The sequence below is a fragment of the Rhinolophus sinicus genome, linkage group LG04, assembly GCF_036562045.2.
Source record: "Rhinolophus sinicus isolate RSC01 linkage group LG04, ASM3656204v1, whole genome shotgun sequence".
NCBI lineage: Eukaryota > Metazoa > Chordata > Mammalia > Chiroptera > Rhinolophidae > Rhinolophus > Rhinolophus sinicus.
Window position 1 is genome coordinate 173,076,011 of NC_133754.1, and position 15,465 is coordinate 173,091,475.

At 47.5% G+C, this 15,465-nt stretch overlaps 1 protein-coding gene across 1 annotated transcript in view; it reads left to right on the forward strand.

Annotated features, from left to right (window-relative positions):
* The first annotated feature begins 2,428 nt into the window (after positions 1-2,428).
* The window catches only part of PAPPA (pappalysin 1), a 235,194-nt gene continuing 222,157 nt past the window's right edge, over positions 2,429-15,465 (forward strand). The window contains exon 1 of the mRNA XM_019731188.2: positions 2,429-3,228. Coding sequence (XP_019586747.2) covers positions 2,817-3,228 — 412 coding nt within the window. The 5' untranslated portion in view covers positions 2,429-2,816. The remainder of the gene's footprint in view (positions 3,229-15,465) is intronic.

The window sequence follows — 15,465 nt, forward strand, 5'->3', positions numbered from 1 at the left end:
TTCGTGCCTGCCAAAGGAGAGAAATGAAAACATGGCCTCCCGGAATTTGGTCTGTCTTTAAGAAGCCAAGGAGCACTTGCTCAACAGACCAAATGGTATTTACGTAGCATTTTTATATTTTACCAAGTATTATTCCTGAGAACATATTTTGTCCTCCACGTCATTTTGGGAAATACCTATTCCCATTTTCAAGGTAAGAAAGTGCAGGGCTAGCAAAGCGACTCACTCAGGGCATAGCCGTGATGTGTGTTGGAGTGAGTGGGGATTTAAGACTCTAGCTCTCATGTTCTGACTCTCCACGGGAGAGCTGAGAATCCCAAACGTCTAGGAATATTCAAAACTATTGGATATAATGATTTAGAAGCCCCTGGAAGAAATAACATTTCCAAATGCATAACTACCACAATTGAAGTGAATTAGTAGTCATATTCCAATCTCTACTGGGGAAAGGGGCGTTTTGTGGGACATAATTTGTGTAGTTCAACATGTCTTTTTTTCTTTTTTTCTTTTTTAATTGAATGGCAAACTCATGACTTTTCTAGATGACTTGGAGTTGCAGACATTGCAAGATTTACTCGGGCAAATGCCTTATCCATGGCATTGGGCACTTCTTACAGCCAGTCTCTGAAAACACATGTAGGATATGATGCCATTACCATTTTATAACTGGAGAAACTGAGTTCAAACATTCTTGGCCCAAGACTACGAGTAGATGGCATGTTCTTCTCAAACCAAGATCTGACTCTGGGCTCCCGTTTTCAGAATGGGGCCATAATCCCTGCCTAGCACATTCAAGCTCTTATAGGGGAGATGTCAAATTCATTTGCTCCTTCCTCAAATCTGAATAGTTTCACCAACACTTATTCTCTACTGGTGTTCCCTCTCCCTGAAGTGTATAGGAATGATCCCAGCTCTCACACAGGATCTGGAGCAGCCCTGAGGACAGGAGCTGGTGGGCAGGAAAGTCACACATTAGTGGAGTTAATTCCCCCCCAGGCTTCCAGCACGCTATCCACATGCAAACCTCACACAGCATATTTTTATGACTACATTATTTGAACAGACTGGTAACTAATAATGTGCAATCTACCACTGCTAACTCATTTTGACTTATTAAACACTTGGAGGAAAAAAAGAACTGTTTTGCCATAAGGGGGAGCTTTTGAGTTCTACAAAGAGGGGGAAAAAGAAGAACAAAAATATATTACATGTGTGTCCCAGTTCAAAACAGATATACAAAGCAGCAAATTGGTCAGATCGTTACCTGTGACTTGAACAATGTCAGAGGACCTGAATTTCTTAGGGTTTTTTTTTTTTGGGGGGGGGAAGGCAAATTAATATTTTTCTCTCATTTTTCAATATAAAACTACAATAATTTCTAACAACCAACAAAATATTTTTAAGACTATTTAGGAGAATTCCAAGACCTGGTTGTGCTGAGTCCACAGCTTCTGAAAGGCAGATGCCTTGGAATATCCTTTCCTCTGGTTTCTTCTGATGGATCCATGAGGGCTGTGGAGACAACACTGGGACTAGCTGAAGCCAGCAGCACTGGGGCTCAGGGAAAGGGGGAATTTTAATCATTGCATAACTTTAGGGAATTCTAAGAAGGAAAAGGAGAAAGGAAGAAAAGGATAGGGAAGGCAGGAGAGAAGGGAAGGAGGAAGAGGGAGAGAAATGGAGTGGAAAAAAAGAGGGAGTAAGGGCGGGAGGAGGGAGGGAGGGAGAGGGGAGAGAGAAAGATAGGAGAGTGAGGGTGAGAAAGAGAGAGTGAAAGAGAGGGAGAAAAAGACAGCATTTGAAAAAAGAAATCTGAGAATCAAGTTTCAAGACTCTTTATGTGCTATACAGAAGGATGAGGTTTACCAGCAAAGTGCAAAGGGGATCCTGAGAGAAGAGATAGATTTTTTTTTTTTTCTCCCGCCAGGAGGGGAAAAAAAATAATAAGGGGGAGGGGGAGTGAAGGAGGGAAAAAAGAAAGCAAAACAAAACAAAAACAGGAATGTGTGTTTTGAACAGGAATGAGGAGAGCTGGGAGGACCGTAAGGGGGTGTGTGTACAGAATTTCATTAAATTGTTACTTTAAGATTGTCTTCTAAAAAAAAAAAAAAAAAAAAAAGAGGGGGTGGAGAAGCGGGAGTGAAGGGAAGGAGGCAAACGGCAAAGTGGAAGCAGGCTGGGTAGCTCGGCCTCTTCAAACTGATTGATTAGTCATGATCCCCGCAGTTTTAACAGGGACTCATTCAATTGGGAAGGTGGAGCGCTCGGGAGCAGATTAGCATACGCTTGTTTACTCATCTTCTGAGGGATTTTTTCCCCCTCTTTCCTTTCATTTTGTGAAGAAGGAGGGAGGGGAGGGGGGACTGGGGGGGGAGAAGGGGGCTGTGGCTTGTGTTATAAAGGACGCAAAAAATAAATAAATTAGAGCATCTTTTGGGGGGAGGGAATTCAGCGGAGCAGTGTCTTAGAAGAGCTTTTTTTTTTTTTTTGGTAGAGCGAGAAATCATATAAAATAAAATGAAATAAAACAAGGAGGAAGGCAACCAGCTGTTAGAGGGGGGAAATAAGGCAGATAGAGGAGCGGGGAGAGAAATTAATTGCCAGCCAGGAGGAGTTGGGTTGTATTTTTCAAAGGTGGGGGGAGTGGAGCACACACCTTGAGGAGGAAAGCGAGAAAGAAAAGAAAAAAGCAAGTGGAAGGGGGGGCTCGCCCAAGAGGTGAAGAAGCGAAGAAAGTCGAGGTGCGGAGGCTCCCAAAGCTGGCAGCTCCGGGCGGCGGTGCAGGGGCGAAGGGGGGGCGGGGGGGACCGTCGGACATGCGGCTCTGGAGTTGGGTGCTGCGCCTGGGGCTGCTGAGCGCCGCGCTGGGCTGCGGGCTGGCCGAGCGCCCCCGCCGGGCCCGGAGAGACCCGCGGGCCGGCCGTCCCCCGCGCCCCGCCGCTGGCCCGGCCACCTGCGCCACCCGGGCGGCCCGTGGCCGCCGCGCCTCGCCGCCGCCGCCGCCGCCGGGCGGTGCCTGGGAAGCCGTGCGCGTCCCCCGGCGGCGGCAGCAGCGGGAGGCGAGGGGCGCCGCCGAGGAGCCGAGCCCGCCGAGCCGGGCGCTCTATTTCAGCGGGCGAGGCGAGCAGCTGCGCCTCCGGGCCGACCTCGAGCTGCCCCGGGACGCGTTCACGCTGCAAGTGTGGCTGCGAGCGGAGGGGGGCCAGAGGTCTCCGGCAGTGATCACAGGTAGGCGAGGGCGCCTTAGCGGGCGCTGCACCGACCCGGCGTCCCCAGGGGCGCGCGGGTGCTTGGGCGCGGGTGGCGGGCTGGTCCGGGGCTGGCGGGTGTGTCTCTGCGGGAGCCGCCCCGCCACAGGCGAGGCGGCACCCGGGGCGAGCTTTAAGACTCACTTTGCCCCATCTGCGGAATGGGCGCTCGGAAGGCATCGCCACTTCAGCCCCCGGGAGGAGCGCAGGGAGCGCTCCTGGCGGGCCGGAGTCCGCAATCAGTAAGGGCTGGTCCGAGGAGCGTCATGCATGTAAACCGTGTTCGGGATGGTCAGAAGTACTGTCTCCTTTTGGGATGGAGGGAAGGATGACTCAATTGGGATGCATGTGAAAAGAGGCTAGGAGACTGTTGATTTCTTGGACTTTTTAATGGAAATGATCCCCCTTCACTTGACCCCCTTACCCTGAAAGCTTGTAAGGACGAGGTTATTATGATCTCCTAGACTTAGAAGTCCTTGAAGTGCCCCAAAGTTGCTCTCTGCTTGATGTCTGCCTCTGGGATTCACCCCCTTCCTCCCAGCCAAGCACACGCGCGCGCGCACACAAAACACACACACACACACACACACACACACACACACACACACACAGAGCCATCTCCTGTCCTTGCTTTTAAAGCCTGTTGGTTGTCACTCGGGGCTGGGGCAAGACCTTCCTAACGCACACCCCGCCAGTCTTCCCCGACTCAGCTTCGGAATGGGGCGCTTTTCTCATTTGGGACTTTTATAGCCCGTAATGAAATTGAGTTCTCCCTCCTCACCCTCCCTCTCTCTCCCCTTCGCTGTTCCACAGCAAAGCCCATAGTGAAACCGGACACTTTGCGAGGGTTGCAAACCTTAGAAATGCTCCAACATCCATTTTCCCCCCTCTAAATGAATTTGTGGCAATGCTTTTAATAAAACTGGGGGGCACGGGGAGGGGGACTGCGCTGGAAGAGAGAAGGAAAGTTTTGCCTCTTCTGGCTGGGAGATTCCCTTCCTGCACAATCGTGCCATGTCCTAGGATGTCTTAAAGTGAGAGTAGGGGTTCCCCCTTCCCTGCAGCCAGGAACGTGGGGAAGCATATTGCGATCCCACCCCCTCACACACATACTTTCTTAGAGGGAAAAGCTCTGAGCTCTTCCGCAGTTCTGCTCCCTTCTGTCTTGGCTTAGACTTTCTCCAGTGTTGCGCCAACTCTGTCTTATTTACATGAAGTCCATTTCGGGGGACCCAAACTCTGCTGCTATACCAAGAATGTGCCCCCAAAGCTCCCCCTCTTCCTTACCAAACCGAGAGCAAGAAAGTGACTTTCCCCCACATTTGATGTCATCACATGCTATCCCCCCCCCCCAGGAAGGAGAGGGAAACTGAGCTCACTCACTTTTAGCCCCCAAGCCCTACTCACCCAGAGCTGGGTGTAATGTAGGGTAAAGGAGTGATGTTATTCATAATAGTAATGATAATGATGATAATTCAGGGCTGTGGTATGTTTACTTCTCTTTTGGAACATAGGAAAAGCACAAAGACTGCTGCTTGGAGATGATTTTTTTTTAAATGAGTAGGTCTGTTTTTTCCTAGTGTTTACCTGTTGTAACCAGTGATTTGGAAGGCTTCCCCTCCAGAGAGGAAAGCCCAGGGATGTATAGGTCTCATCAATGAAAAAGTAGCAAATGCATTTACAAATAGATATGTATGTACATATACATGTATGTAAAACACCTGGGATTCCACAGGAGCCTGCTTTATAAATGTCTGTAATTCAGACAAGGAACCTCTCTTCGCACGCGTTCTCTTGAGCACTCAATTCATTCTCTCACACAAAGATTGTGCAGTAAAATACTTTAATTGGATGGGGGACGCTAGGTTATTATTGCTTGTATAAAATGCCTGGTCCATTTTATGTGTGGAAATAACATTCCTCTCAAAAAGAAAAAAAAAAAGGCACTGCTGTCGTGTAGCACCAGAAAGCCAGGAGCTTTCCTCCGGAGGATACTGGTGGATTTTTTTTCCCTCCCCTAGTTGAGCCTGAGCCAGATTTGGTGGTGTGTAAACACCTGGCCCTGAGCCAGCAAAGAGTCATTCTGCGTATCCTCCATACGGTAGAGACTTGGACTAAAAAGAACCTGCTTTTCCTTGAATTAAAAAGCAAACAAACAGAGGTTCTTTGCAGAAGCACTTTTTCAGCTTCTTCCTTCGTGTAAGTTTGGGCTGGGAGAAGCAGGAATGAGGTGGGCAGCAGGGATGCTGGTGCCAGGCCATGCCCTCCCACTGCCTGTGACCTCGGGTGCCCAGTTTGCTGCCTGACCTCTGGTGGCTCTCTTCATCTGGGCGTCGCCACTTTTGTAGGAATCCCTGGTCACCTATCTTGAGAGAGCAGGCATCTCTCAGCAGGGACCACGCTGCTATTTCAGGCAGAGGGTTGCTGTCTTGCTGTCAGGCCAGGCTACCTTACATCACTCTTTGCTGCAGGATTCAATTGGGCTTCGTAAAGGTCTAATTTTACGGTGCTGTTAACCGGGTCTGTCGTCTGGCAGAGGCAGGCCTTGCCGCTCCTGGTAGGCGGGCTGTGCTCCCAGATCTGTCCGGGATGCTATTTCTGCCCTGGTTCAAACTTCACTGACACCAGTTCAGACAGGCGCTTGGAGAGGCAGAGGGAAGGAATGAAGGAGCAGTTTGCTTCTGAAGCTCAGCAAATATGCCTTTTATTTTTCCAAAAGGGAAGGAGTAAAAAACAATATGTGTGTGTGTGTGTGTGTGTGTGTGTGTGATACATATACATATATATGTGTATATATATATATATATATACACACACACACACACATATATATTTATAAACATAAAAGGAAAGGTTAGTACAAGCAAAAACAAAGCTAAAGTTAGAAAATGCCTGTGTGGAGGATTCTCTGGATGACCCACCAACAATGGGGGGTCTTTTGGATTGAAGAATCCTTTAAGGCTACTGGGATAAGAGTTCTGGGAGGTTACCCAGACCAGTTCACTCTTTGGCTGAATAGGGAAACAGAGAGAAGGAAAAAGGAAGGGAATGTGCTGGATGACACAGATCCTCAAAGGCAGAAAAATAGGACTTAACCCGGGGCATCCTGACTTCCAGGCCTTACCCCCAATACCCCTGAGAGAACGTGTCTAATAAACACCATTACCTCTCGCCCCTCACGTATCCACCACCCAGGCACAGCCTTCAGCCTTCATGCACGGCGATTTGGGCTCTCTTTCAAGTCCTGGGTGGGGGCTTTCTGACACATCCCTTTGATTTTGTACCGTACCAGGCAGGATCCAGACCCCTGTCCCTCATCCGCAAGCATCCCATCCCTCAGTGCCCTCCAGTTTGAAAGAGAAAGAAGAAAAAGAAAACAATAGACTCAATTTGCTCCATGGAGCAGAGGCTCTGCGCAGCAGTTAATCTGGTTAAAGTTTCTCTTGACCTGTAGATAAGTGAAGTGTGGACCCCACAAGGGCTGCCCCCTCCCAGCCCCTCCTTTAGTGATCCAGCATCCCCACTCAGAAGGAGGAAGGGATTTACCTGAACCCCATCCAGCATGTCCTCTTGCCATGCCTTCTTCTTTTGTTCTAAATGTTGGACTGTTGATTTTGCTGACTACTCAGAAGGGTCTTTTTCTCCCCTCTTCTCTATAGCCACTACTACTTACTACCTACCCAACCTCCCCCCCAAAAAAAAAAAAAAAAAAAGTACCTGCATTTTTCCAACTTCAGGATTGCTGTAACAGGGAAGGCTAGGTTTCAAGGAACATTGCATTAACACCATTCTCCCCCAACATTTGTAGTCATACTTGGGGTCTGGAATATTTCAATGGTTAGAAGCCAGTTTTAGTAGTCAGGTTACCTAAGTGGGAATCCATCTGTGCCCCTAACTGGCTGTGTGACCTTGGACAAGCTAGTTGACTCCTCTGGGCTTCAGCTTCCTCATCTACAAAGTCAGGATAGGATGAGTACCTATCCATAAAATGAGCTCCTATGTGGCAAGTGCTCAGAACAGGATTTGGTGTATAGTAAGTGCTCAATAAACTTCACTCTTATTAATGCACATGATTTCTCAACCATCTCAGTCTTGACTTTACGGTCTGAGGATACTTAAAGGCAGGAAGGAAGCCAACTCTTCCTGTGTGCCTCCAAGGTGCCGGGCCCTGTGCTAGGTGCTTGCTTTGTGCCTGCACATTTCACCTTTACAGCCACCCTGGGATGTGAGCATCATCACCTCTATTTTACAAATGAGGAAACAGAGTCGCGAAGAGTGGGAGTGACCTAGTCCAAAGTCCCACAGGCCTTTGGGTGGGCAGAGCACAGATGTGAACTTGAGTCCCAAGTGCCTGTTTCCTCTTCAGCAGTCTTTTTGGAGAGAGAAGAACTGACTCACCTTCCCTTGCTTAGCCCTGCTACAGCATGTTCTCATTCTGCTTCTCTGCGTGCTGACCATCCATTTACAGACTAAAGAGGTTAAAAAATATATGTACACCCCATGTGGAACCCTGGATTTGAAGGAGCAGACCTGTTTTTCTTTAATGCCCAATTATCAGACAGACCAGGCTTGAAATGTCTGTTGCCAATTGCTTGCTATGTGATTTTAATCAAGTCACTTCATCTCTCTATCCCTTGGTTTGCTCATCTGTAAAATGGGCATAATGAGATCAGGATATTACAATAAAATAAATGTGCAGAAAGTACCTGGCATGGTTTCAGCTCATATTAGGGCCTCAGTCAACAGTAGCTGGATGTAGTACGTAACCACATTTCCTTTCCCAGTTTGCTAGTCTGACCTGCAGAAAGTGGCCCCCTTTGTGCCTTGTTAGGGCTTCCCTTCTTGAGTTGCTGGGGAGTTTATCTAAATAGCATAGACAGTGTATCTTGGGGAAGAGTTAGACCTCCTCACATCTCATCCTGGCACTTGGATTTCCTCTTCTGTGACCTACTTGGATGACCCCTTCGTGGTAAAAGCCAGAGGAGGTCCAGACCACAGGACCTGTAAACAGGAAAACCAGTAGCCTCAAGGGGGAGCATGCATGCCCAGGAACAGAAGCCAGACGGTGGTCACAGTGGGGTCCAGGTCACAGATCTACTGTCACAGGCCTCCTGCTCCTTCCCCAGCTGCTGTTCAACTTTCACATTTCCCCAAGCAGCCATTCACGTGGACAAATGGGGTGATGGGGGCTGTATCTCCCTTACCCCTCTACACAGAGGAAGGCAAACTTGAGGCTAGAGCCGGGGGGGCTCAGGAGCGTGGGTTGTGCATGGTCAGCCCGGACACGGAGTGGGACCAGCAGCTCGTTGTGCCACAGGGAAAGTGAAGACCAGGGTCACACAGGAGCTAAGAATCAAACTATGTTCACAGATGGCCCCCTCTCAAAGGGGCTGGGGAGATCCTTTGGTCCAGTAGCTCCCATCCCTGGCAGCACTTGGGATCACCGGCTTTTAAAACATCCTGACGCCCAGGCTGTATCCCAGGGATTCTGAGGTCATGGGTGTGGGGTTGGCCTGGGCACTGGGGGTTTTCAAAGTCTTCTCAGGTAACGAGGAAGAACCATCAAAGGGGAGAATCACTGATCCAATCTGATGTCTCCCTATTCTGCAGGTGGGGAAACTGAGGTCCAAAGGGGCAACATTGTCCCCTGCTTATTGAGCTGGTTTGTGGCTGAGCCTCTAGAGATATTTAGCTGTCCCAATTCTAAGTTGCCAAACTCCAGGAAAGAGCCTTCTTCCATTCTCTGTTTCCCTGCTGACCCCAAACCCCTCGGTGCCCAGGCCCTGACATTCCCTTTTTCCAGAGCTATTCCCGTGTGTGAAGCCACATCGTCTCCTTTTGGAGCTGCCTTTAAAGTGCAGACATTCCTGTAGGATGGTAACATGTTGAGTTCTATGCATCTGATTTTAAATGAATCTTTCCAGGTTCTTGGGAGGGGATCCTGTCTGAGCAGGAACAAGGAATATTAAAAAGGGAAGCTCAGCTCTGAGGCATCCCCAGTCTGCTCTGGGCTAGTCCTGCAGAAAGGGGCATGTTCCTATTACTTCAGTCCCCCCACCACCACCACACACATACACACACACACTTTTCCATCACTCTGAAACCAGCACTGACTACTGCAGGCTTCTCACTTGAGGAAGAGAGAAGACCCTGGGTACCCCAGGTAGGAGGCCTCCCTCGACAGGCAGCTTGTGCCTTGTCTCCCTATGGCCAAGTGCTCAGAAATTCAGCGCATGCCTTTTTCCCCTCACCTGCCACCCCTCCCCAGGGATGTAACTTTCTTTTCCTCAGTGCCCCCTTATCTTTCTTCTCGATGCACTGAACTTCCCGTACCATGCCTTCATGCACTTACTGGAAATGCTCAATTGCGATCTGACTTGTGGATCTTGGCCCCTTGGCTCCTTCTCAGACCTGAAACGAACTCAGGAGCTCGGAGTTCAAGTGGAGGCTTGGCCTCCTCTGAGCTGGTAACTTGGGGCTTCTTACTCAACTGCTGGGGCCTTGAGGGAGGGGGATTAAGGTGTGGTTACACTCAACATCCCCATGGGTTGTCACAGGAACCAGGCGAGACAATGGTGACAGAGCTCTTGGCCAAGGTCAGAACTCAGTCCACATGTCAATAGTAGTAAGAGGAGCCAGAAGGTGAGAGATGTGAGGGATTTGTGCCATCAAGGTCATTCCTGAGAGGTGCCTTTGTTATCATTATTCACACTGCAAGTGATAAGTAGTGATCCAGTTAGCAAATCTTTTCATACCCGTAACCTCACTGGAGTCGTTTGATGTTTGGACTTCACCGATCTGCCTAAACCTACCACTTATTTGCTGTGTGACCTTGACAAATTAACTGCCTCTCTCTGGGCCTCAGTGTTCTGAGGGTACACAATGAAGGCTAGGGATACAGTAGGGACTTTTAAACTGTGCCCCACAGTTTTATGGAGACCCGAGAGAGAGGCTGAAGGGGAGGCATCTGCTTCCCCGCACCTTCCCTTCACCTTACTCTGCTTAAATTGTGTGAGTCTGCAAGGTTCCATTTGAAGGAATGTGCAAGTTCCTTAATTACAGAATTTAAATGGGAATGGATTAACATTTAGGAATTATTGTTAATTTTGCCAGGACTGGTGATGGTCGTGTTATCTATTTTTAATGATCCAATCTGTTAGAAATGCATACGGAAGTATTTATGGGTAAAATAACGTTATGTCTGTTTTATTTGTTTATAATTCTCCAGAAAAAAATAGGGAGTTGGGGGTGGGGGGCTGTAGATGAAAGAAGATTGTCGACCTGATAACATTGTTAAAACCAGGGGACAGAAAGGTCGGGCTTCAATCCATTTTTGTCTGTCCCTCTGTGTGTGACTGAAGATTTCCATAATAAAAAGTTCTAAAACTTAAGAGTTTGAGAGCCACAGGAGGAGTTGAGCTCTTCAGTCCCTGTGTGTTCGATGAGCTCATAGGTTTCCAGATACAGAGGCGGTGAGTGGGAGAGGGTTCAGGACTCTGCCCAGGTCACACAGAGATGAACTGAAAGAACCCAGTCAGGCTTCAGACACTAGGAGCCCTCTCCTCCCTGCACACCTGCAAACGCAGGTGACTGACCATCCTGGGAGAGCTTAAGGGGAAGGAAAAAGTAGAGGAGCCTTCGGAGGGGCAGGTAGAACCTCACTGGGCAATAAGAAGCTTTTGAGTAACAACATTCTTTGTATGGAGCTGTCCCCCACATTGTGAAACATGTAGCATCCTTGGTTCTGTGCATAAGAAACACCTAGGATCTGCTAGTCATTGTGACAATACAAAATATATTGTGAACACACACATACACACACACACACACACACACACACACACACACCTCCATTTTTCATTACTGGCTCCTTATTTCTCTCCATCTACAATTGCCTTGGGAGCCTCCGAGAACCTTCTAGAGCCCTGGGGGAAGTGATCTGCAGTCATCTAATCTCAGGAAGAGTGGACACCATCAGGAAACAGGGAAAAGAAGCATGTATTTACTAAGGAAATATTCTGTAGTGGTTGACCATGGGACTAAGAGTCAGACTGCCTGAGTTTGATTTCCTGACTCTCCCACCTGCCAGTTGCATGACCTTGGGCAAGTTACTTAATATCTCCAAGCTTCACTTTTCCCATCTGTAAAATGCGGATAGGACTGGCTCTTACTTCATGGGGTTGTTTTGAAGATTAACTGGGCCTCCATGTGGAAAATGCTTAGTAATGGAATCTAGACCATGGGTAAGCACCCAGTAAACGTTAACTCATATTAGTATTATGTGTGTCCAGCCCTTGCCACACATTATTTTGAATTCTCTCAATCACACTGTGAGTTAGACATGCTTCTCTCCTTTAGTAGAGCCGGGAATTGCCTCTCCCTCCTTCACCACTCAGGGAAGATTTATTGCTATCATCTTAACATAAAACAACCATTAAAATGAAAGACAAACAGAATACACACTTTTATTGTTTTGCATTACAAAAGCAACGTGTGCTCGTTATAGAGAATCTATGAAGTATAGCTAGAAAACAAGGGACAAAGTAAAATTTGACCGTCCCTGCCCAGGCATTCGCTAAGTATTTATTGAGTGACTGCTACATGCCAGGTACAGTTTTAGACCCTGAGTACAGAGCAAGGAACAGAAGAGGAAAAGGCCCCCACCTTTGGGAGTTTATATTGGAGGGAAGTGGGAGGACAGGTGAAGACAGAGGATACATGAATAAGCAAATATATTACCTAATGTCAGGTGAACATTTATGAAGAAAAAGTGGAGAAGGGATACTAGGGACCACTGTGGGGGTGGGGTTGCAGGGGGATTAAAATTTAAACGGGGTGGTCAGGGGGCGCGGTCCTGAGCAGTGTCACCGGGGAAGAGCTCTAAGAGCAGACCCAAGGCCATCGAGAGAAGACCACTGAATATTGGAGAAGGAAGAGCAGTGCAGAGGAGCAAGGAGATGTCAGTTTTAGACCATTACGTCATTCACTAGCTTGCTGTGCGGCTTTGGGCAATTCTCTCTGTGTCTTGGGGCCCGTTTTCCTCATCCGAACAACGAGGGGAGGGAGTTTTTCTTTGTCCTGGAGAACTTCCTAGCAGAGCTCTCTTAGGATTCCATAATCCTAGCCAGGATTGTCCTGAGACAGAAGTGCAAAGTTGACATTAGTTCTGTTTTTCTTGCTCTTCTGGTGCATTTTCCTCCACTAGGTGGTGCCTGTGCCTGTATCCCTCAGGGGCCAAGTGCCCACACGCTTTCTGCTTCCTCTCTCCCAGCAACGCTCATTCTCAGAAAAGGACGTGGTGTTCCTTCTTGCTAAGGTATCATTGACTGGTAACAACTTAGACTGTTACTCTTCCAGAGACCTACATACTTTAATATCTCCCCAAAAAGCCTTGACTCAAAAAGCAAAGTACCAATGGGGAGAATTTTAGTCAAAGACTGACTGAAGACATTGTTTAGGGAATATTGGTACTTCCCCAATAGCTGGAAGCCATGTCGTTAATAATATTGCTAATATTAGCTGTCATGCATATTCGAAAAACTCCGAGTGACTTACCCAATGATCACTCTAACGGTTAGCGTACTCAAATGTCCTAATTTCTTACTATACAAAGGTCGTTCCAGACAAGTTCTTGGACATCAGAGTAGGCCACTGGCCTTTCAGTCTTGCTTAGCATTTTAATCAGATCGTTTCAGGAATTAAAATGGTAAAACTCTGGAGTACGTAGCCATCGGTGAATCTGTTTCCCTTCCTGGAATCCCCAGTTCTGTCACCTGTGAAGTTCTCTTGCTCCTTCTGTCCCCTCCCTTCTCTCTGTCTTCCTACCTCTTATACCTACCACGTTTACTTTGGCCACTTACATTTTTCTTCAAAGAAGAAGAAGAAAATTGTTTTCCACTATTATTTGCCACAAACCCAGGATTCGTAGAATCTGGAAGAGTAGGAGGTTTCAATTTTAAGGAACATGAAAAGGTCCCAGGTTCCAGCCCATTTGGAGGAAACAGACAAAATCTAGGAGGTGGGAGGTCACAGCTTGGGATCCAGGTGTGGGGACGGGGGCAGTGCATGTGACTAAATACAGAGCCCTGGCCTTTTGCCTTTGAGAAGTTTGTGGTCTAACCTGTACCTATCATCTTCATAGTCAAGGAGTCATTCCTCTATGTGTTCCATATCCGTGTTTTCTTACTTCCTATTGCTCTATAAACATGAAATGGGGCTGGGCAGAATATGACAAATGTGTGTGTGTAGAAGGGGTTATTTCCCTCCAATGAGACTGGAGATCTTTCAGATACAAAAGCTGATAAGAAAACAGAGAAAGATATGATAACAAGCCAATCAGAAGCAAGTAGCCCTTACTCTAAGAGGTGCAAAGTACTCAGACAGAAAACATAAGAAATAAATGCATATTGTATTCTGTTCTGTGAAGAAACATTCATGTCCAAAGAACCAAGGTGTGTGAGAATAAGAAACACTCACGTAAGCCATTCATTTCATAGATGAGGCCCTGAGGTTGGTGATAGAAGTGGCTTGTCCAAATCAGTGACCAAGCTGAGTAAGAGCCTCTGTTTTCTGAGTCTTAGGCACAGCACGTTCTACTTGTCTCCTGACTTTGCACCCGTCCCTATGGAATCATTTCCATCTCTCTGCTGATGAGCGTCATTTATCTCCAGACTCTGCTGGACTCCAGACCCAGAGATCCAAATATCCACTGGAAATGTCAACATGTACTTCAAGCTCAACATGTCTAAGCTGCATCATCTTTCCTCTAAAATTCATCACGTCCTCATCTAGTGTCACCTACTCTAGATATAATACATCATTCACCGTATTCACTCAGTCATTACTTCCTGTCTATCCTGCCTCCTATTTATATCCAGTCTTCCCTCTTCTTCGCTCAGGCCCTCTTCATCTCTGGCTTTGACTCTTTCCCTAGTATTGTAATCCTCACGTCTCTGAACCTCAACCTCTGTACCCCCTTCAACCTAGCCTTCAATATCTAACAGTCATGTCTTTCTAAAATGCAAATTTGACTCTAGCGAGAGGCCCTTCAGTAGCATTGGAATTATTTGCAGTACCCCCAGACTCGTTAGGCTTTTTTTTTCCACATCATTTCCTTTACTTAGGGTGCCTCCTATTTCCCCATGAACCATTTTACAGGACACCTAAGCCTCTATAAGATTCCGCTTAAGGTTCCCCTCTTCTGAGAAGCCCTCCCTGACTCTTCTCCAAGTATAAATGGTCCCCCCCCCCACCATCCATCGGCACTGTAGCCTCCACACATGTATATCAAAAGGCCTGGCATTCTTTATACCACATTGAATGGTGTGCATACTTGAGGTCATCTCAAGTTCTCCACTGCCTAGCACAGTGCCTGGCTCATAGAGGAGTCATATGTATTTTTGCTTAATGAATGCATGACTGTATACGAGAACCAGCTAAATAGCTAATGATCCTGGAAGAAAGAGCTCAGGAACCTCAGGCATGTTGCATTACGTAACCAAAACACATGACCTACTCTGTGCGTCACACTCAAAAACATTACACAGTGGTTAATTCCATTTCCCCTGGAGCAAAGAAGTCGGAACAGAAAAGAAATCCAGTCTTCCAAAACAGAGGAGGGAGGAGGCAGTGTATTTAAATGCCTCCTCGACTCACATTTTGGCCCTCCTAATCCAAGCCACATTTTAGCCTTGGTCTTCCCTTCTCAGCCCCTGGCCTGTTTGCAAAGCATTTGTTTTGTGTGTGAACTGCAACACAGAATCCCAAGCTTTGCTCTCCTCTCAGATTGCCCCTTCTCCCCCTTATCAATTTCTTTCTGGGCCTCAAGTGTCCAGGCAGTTATATCTGTTGCCTGGGTTTTCATCCACTTCACTCCTTCTTGATGGGGGGGGGGGGGGCTTTCCATCTGTTTCCCTTGATCTTGTGAGACCTTGTGGTGACCTCAGGATCTGGAATCCTCTATTAACTGTTGATATACCCTTGGGGGAGAATACACATTCTCAACAGTAATAACATTAATACAAGCAGCTAGCTTATAATGAGCACTTACTATGTGCTGGCACTCTCCTGAGTCCTCTGAATTAGATTTAGAAAGTTACAGGACTCACTGAAGGCCCCACAGCTAAAGGGTGGTAGAGTTGGGGTTCAGATCTGGGACATTTTTATTTCTCTCTATCCACAGAGCCTAGTGCATTGCTTGGAATGCAACAGTTGTCCC